The sequence below is a fragment of the Diaphorina citri genome, unplaced genomic scaffold (genome assembly GCF_000475195.1).
Source record: "Diaphorina citri unplaced genomic scaffold, Diaci psyllid genome assembly version 1.1 scaffold640, whole genome shotgun sequence".
NCBI classification, from domain to species: domain Eukaryota; kingdom Metazoa; phylum Arthropoda; class Insecta; order Hemiptera; family Psyllidae; genus Diaphorina; species Diaphorina citri.
Genome location: NW_007378073.1, coordinates 1 through 6,215, shown reverse-complemented (window position 1 = coordinate 6,215; position 6,215 = coordinate 1). Strand labels below are relative to the sequence as shown.

The 6,215-nt window shown below is 40.3% G+C and overlaps 1 protein-coding gene across 1 annotated transcript; it reads right to left on the bottom strand.

Moving 5' to 3' along the window:
* Positions 1-2,618: 2,618 nt before the first annotated feature.
* Positions 2,619-5,258, bottom strand: LOC103510760 (nucleolar protein 10-like; the record flags this gene model as incomplete). The annotated part of the gene is made up of 5 exons (XM_017444719.1): positions 2,619-2,754; positions 3,152-3,308; positions 3,865-4,063; positions 4,490-4,551; positions 5,114-5,258. Coding segments are annotated over 5 exons (699 nt in total), but the record flags the coding sequence as incomplete, so codon positions are not given.
* Positions 5,259-6,215: the final 957 nt, after the last annotated feature.

The window sequence follows — 6,215 nt, the reverse complement described above, 5'->3', positions numbered from 1 at the left end:
AGGTCGAAAATTCAATTTTTAATTGCCGTTCTAATTAAAAAGTTCAAAGAGTTGTGACGTCAGACTTAACGTCAAATTCACGCCGAGGAAAGAAAGCCGAGGAAAGTCGGCAATACGCGATATTATTTCAGTAGTAGGAGACTAACCTAGCCAAAGTGTTGGAGGTCCCAAGCCCAGGTAAATAGGGAGGCGCGGCGCTAGGAAGGGCACTCAGCTGTACATATTTTTCATGATGTTTAGAGGAATTAGACAAAAAATATACCATCTGATGAGGGACAATGAGGGCCATACTACGGGATGGGCATGCTACGAAGAGAGAGAGAGAGAGAGAGAGAGATAATCAGGCCTAGACGGACATAAAAAATCGTCTGATTAAAACACGGACCTCACTTTGTTTAGTCTACAACTCGTATTTCCTACTATTTCAGACGGTGTGGTGGTATTTGAAGAGGACTACATACAGGATCGGAAGGTATTCGGGCAGGTGGTATGCAGTTTCCGCTATGGAAGAGAAGAGGATGAGATCCTGGGCTTGAACTTTCAGAAGGAGCTGTATTTGGCTTCAGAACAGATCTATCCTCGCTCGGAGAAACAACACACTTCCCTCACCAAGATGCAGGTGAAAAAATGTGATCCAACTGTCAGTCTGAGCCAATCCAAATGAATTGAAAGAAAAGTTGTGGTTGAAAGAGAATTTGAGGCTTACAGATGTGTGAGGCAGACGAAGAGACCAGAAAATCCATAACCATGCAAGTGATACAAAACAAGTAATGGGCCATTGAAAGCTGATGTAATAATCGATTCTGAAAGACAGATACACAGACAGACGCTATTAAAGACAGATACACAGACAGACATTTTTTAAGCAACGAAAAAAGTTCACTACTTACTTTCCGTATCCGGAAACAAACTTGAACATCAAATCTTGAATTTCCAGAAATTGGCAACGTGAATGGCTTGTGGGATTGCTTGCATCTTCTTGTGTGCAAGGTTCTTTCAGTTTCAGTTGGTTCACTAAATATCCACGATATTATTCCATAAGGAATAGATTACCAATGTATAAGGAACAGATAGGCAACTAGAAAGTTAAAAATCCAAGAAAAATGTGGAGAAGACTCAAGTTTGAAAGGATGAATAACTAGATACGACTCAGAAAATTATTTGCAGTAAAAAGATTACTTGAACACAATAATACGTTTCCTGTAGAAGTAGGAATACTTGTTTATTATCGTTAATTCTTTGTCAAAATTACCTTGTACAAATAAATATACCTACCAAATGATTGCTATGATTGCTTTCATACCGCGTAATTCTTCTTGAAATTCTTCTTCTTCTTCTTCTTTTCAACATACTCATCACAGACACAGAATTCACAGCATCCGGTTTGGGTATAATGCCGCCACTGGTCGCTACTCAGAAGTAGCTACCCAACTCCTGTAATCCAGCCATTACTGCTGACATCATCTACCAAATTTAAACCCTAGTGTATGGCTGATAGACGAGATATTTTCTCTATTTTGTCATCACATTTCGACTGCAGCTAAAGCGGCTACAACAACAACTCGGCCAGGATTCCACTTCATCCTTGGTACTTTTGGTACTCGAACCCGCGACCTCCTGCTTACCAGCCGTACACCGAGGGGCTACCGTGTTCGCCCCATGGTATACCTACCCGCGGATCTTTAAGCTTTCCTCTTAAAGTTGGCCTTCTTCTTGAATCTATTCTGTTGGGTCGTGCCAGGACCAGCATAGAACTTGGACCGAGCCAGCTTAGTAGGGGGAGGTCTCATGAGGGATTTCCTATCGGCATGATGCTTCATACTCCACTTCTCTTTGTCTTGTCTCCGCGACTGGAAATAAACCAAACGGGGAAATTCAGCAAAATTGTTCAAGATTTTAATTGAGATTGAAGGCATTTGCTACCCCTTGACGAGTAAGAACTTTTTGCGACTGGAAATAAACCAAACGGGGAAATTCAGCAAAATTGTTCAAGATTTTAATTGAGATTGAAGGCATTTGCTACCCCTTGACGAGCAAGAACTTTTATGGTAATCTTGTCATTGTTCCCTGGCACCGCCAGAAGCATTACTTCAAGAGACAATGCTATTTAATTGCTAGCCTAAACTAAGAAGAGTCAACCCCATTTAACCTGTCTAACGTAAAGGAAGAGTTACTTTTGAACAATGAATGTGATAGAGGAAGTCTTACAATATATTCAACTGATCTTGTCATTGTTCCCTGGCACCGCCAGAAGCATTACTTCAAGAGACAATGCTATTTAAGGGCTAGTCTAAACTAAGAAGAGTCAAACACATTTAACTTGTCTAACGTAAAAGAAGAGTTACTTTTGAAAAATCAATGTGATAGAGCAAGTCTTACAATATATTCAACTATGAATGTCATAGTAAACATATTTCAGTAACAGTGAATGTTGCAGAGCAAGTCTTACCTTATCTTGAACAGTGAATGTCATAGAGCGATTTCCGGAGCCTGTCACTTGAACATTTGAACTGGAACCTTCTAGTGCTAGCCGCTCTTCTAAAGAGAGTCTGAAAAGGGGGAACAATACAAATGAGTGGATTGGAACACATCACATGCCTTCAGGCACACTCCATTTGTCAAGGGTGTAGGCATTGCCTGGCCCTTGGGATCAATTGAATATCGTACAGGAGGATTTGACCGGTGTGTGTTCCTACGCCCAGTGTGAGCGGGCCGTTGAAATTCAGACTTGATATTGACGGAAACCCTTCCAACCTGAAAGATAAAGGAGTTAAGTTCACATTAGAGCACCTAACTTATCTAGAGCTCTTGTAGTCCTGTACCATAATACTTTTAGGGCCATGAGAAGGGAAAAGAGCTTGTCTGGCTGAGGGACGTCAAACAGGTAGTAGACCAGCTTAGTCTGGCTGGGGGACTTTAAACAGGGAGTATACCAGCCTGAATTTCCCTTGCTATTGAAATTTGTCGCCAAAACCAAATGTCAGCCCAAAACAATCACCCTAGTTAGGGCTGATTGAGAAGATGACGAAAAATGCCAACTGCGTCTGTACACGGGAAAAGGCGAAGAAAAAGAAGAAGGGGGAAAAGAGGAACTTTAATATTAATCACAAATATCATTCCTCAATCAATAAGTATTTTAAATCGTACTCACACAGTGTCTCTTTCATTTGAAATACAATTGAAAGCGCAGTCCAGAGTGCCAGCTTTGACTTTCATTCGAGGGTCCCAGGCTTCTACTTTCCCCTCTATAGTTCCTACACAGATTAGTTGATGTACAGGATTGATAGCAATGGAGTTCAGTTCTGAACCTGAGGAATAAAATAAAGGGAGTTTTGCCTTTAACTTCTAAGGCTAAAAACAGAGTGGAGAGCATAGTACATCGAACATGTATTTGTTGAAGCGTAACCTATCCTTTAAAGCATTTTGTCCCTACACCTAAGCCCTGGAGTGGGATTTTTGTACAGAGGGAATCAATGATAGAAGGAAGCGGCAAATTCAAACCAAATAGAACTGAGAGCAAAAATTTCTTTCCTCTCCGCTTTTTAGCCCAAGCTACAAAGGCACGCACGCACGCACAAGAATAACGAGTCAGATTTTCAATGTATTAAGTAGTTGAAGTACACATTCAAAATTTGTTACATACCATATAATTATGTGCAACCAATGAGTACCTTGGGGTTTCAATAGGTCTGCTTGTATTTGACAGCAAATATTATTCATCTTCACTCTAGTCAAGGCAAGGTGCGAGGATTGGTTAAAAGTTGTTTTTTTTTATATATGGTGCGTTTCCACTAACTGGGCATTTGCCGATTGGATTGATCTTTCATTAAAATAATTTATTAGTGCATCCATGTTCCTACTTACCCTCAGACATAAAAGGACTCAGGAATTGACCTCGTTCCAGATTAAGCCGGTAGATCTCGCTAGTGGCTCCCACGAGGAACAAATCAGTGGACGGCGCATGATATTGCATGTCCCGACCAAACTTGGGTATCCTGAGTCGATAATAGCGACCTCCCGCACTGTGGAACTCGACAAACCGATCACACTGTAGGAATACAACCTGTAGGCAACATAGTTCAAATGAAAGGTTGAATCTGGAGGTTGGTGGTTCGAGTCCAAGTCAAGTCATAAAATTTATTGTAGTGTATTAAGCGGGAAACGACATTTGTGACAAGCATTTTGCTTAACGCAATTAAAGTTCCTTAGTTCAAATGAAAGAGGGGAATTTGGGGGACTTTGTGAGAGTTGAATCCAGTTTTTAAACTAACAAGACTCCCCAGGTTAATTGTGGGAGGGGAGAAGGAGAGACAAAAGAGGAAGAGAAGGGGGGGAGAGATAGAGGAGAGAGAGGAAGGAAGAGGACACAGGGAGAAAGACCAGGTTTTTAACAGTTTAAAATAGGAATTCAGCTGTATCTGCAAGTTCTACAGATCCTATACTTGATTACTAAAGTAACAGACTCTCACAAGCTTCAAAGTTTGATGACCTCAGCCATATGAGGCCCTCCAGCTACAAATTTTACAACCCTAAACACTGTAGGAATACAACCTGTAGGCAACATAGTTCAAATGAAAGGTTGAATCTGGAGGTTGGTGGTTCGAGTCCAAGTCAAGTCATACAATTTATTGTAGTGTATTAAGCGGGAAACGACATTTGTGACAAGCATTTTGCTTAACACAATTAAAGTTCCTTAGTTCAAACGAAAGAGGGGAATTTGGGGGACTTTGTGAGAGTTGAATCCAGTTTTTAAACAAACAAGACTCCACAGGTTAATTGTGGGAGGGGAGAAGGAGAGACAAAAGAGGAAGTGAAGGGGGAGAGAGATAGAGGAGAGAGAGGAAAGAAGAGGACACAGGGAGAAAGACCAGGTTTTTAACAGTTTAAAATAGGAATTCAGCTGTATCTGCAAGTCCTACAGATCCTATACTTGATTACTAAAAAAAATCTCTGGATATCCGTATTCAAATCAGAATACAGATGAGGATAATTATCTGCATTTGTCCGAAATTCGAATATTCGGATATCTGCATTTCATCCAAATCCGGATGTATGTCACAGCTCTAGCTATTACTATTACTACAACAGTGCACTGTTCGATGAAGTTACGTACCTATCAAGTGTCCCAGACCCAGATCTTCAAGCTCCTGTCTCGTCACGAATTTATAATCATCATACACGTTCTCAATAATGTTCTCTTCCAATTCTTCAGTTAGGTTATCCAGGAATCCACACCATTTTGGAGCAGGACCTAGACTCTGTCAGGAGCATAAGAGTCAATCCAAATGAAAAACAGTCAAAAGAGAACAAACTTTAGGTGTCTTTTTCCTTTCGGAAACTGAGACGATTTTCCCCTCTTCTGAGGTTCATTTCCTTTTTTAAAAAGAAGGAAGTTAGTTCATTAACTAAGTGGCATGGTAGCGCCTGTACTAAACCATTGGAAATCCAAGATGGTAGGTACATCTCCGACGATCGAAGGTCTAGTGTTCAGTTTCGATTGGACCAGTGGTGATCAGTTTTCCGAAAGGAAAAATACCTTTTTTGCAGCTTAAAAAAGCTCATAAACAGGAGGGCGCGGATTGAATCCCAGCCAAAGCTAAAAAAAATTTACCCTCATTTGAGACTCTGAACAGATAATAATAGAACTCTAAGTAAGGGTTAGGTAGAACGCCTCCAGTACTTAATAAGCAACGAAAAAAGTTCACTACTTACTTTCCGTATCCGGAAACAAACTTGAACGTCAAATCTTGAATTTCCAGAAATTGGCAACGTGAATGGCTTGTGGGATTGCTTGGATCTTCTTGTGTGCAAGGTTCTTTCAGTTTCAGTTGGTTCACTAAATATCCACGATATTATAAAACGGTTCCATAAGGAATAGATTACCAATGTATAAGGAACAGATAGGCAACTAGAAAGTTAAAAATCCAAGAAAAATGTGGAGAAGACTCAAGTTTGAAAGGATGAATAACTAGATACGACTCAGAAAATTATTTGCAGTAAAAAGATTACTCGAACACAATAATGCGTTTCCTGTAGAAGTAGGAATACTTGTTTATTATCGTTAATTCTTTGTCAAAATTACCTTGTACAAATAAATGTACCTACCAAATAGGTATGATTGCTTTCATACCGCGTAATTCTTCTTCTTTTCAACATACTCATCACAGACACAGAATTCACAGCATCCGGTTTGGGTATAATGCCGCCACTGGTCG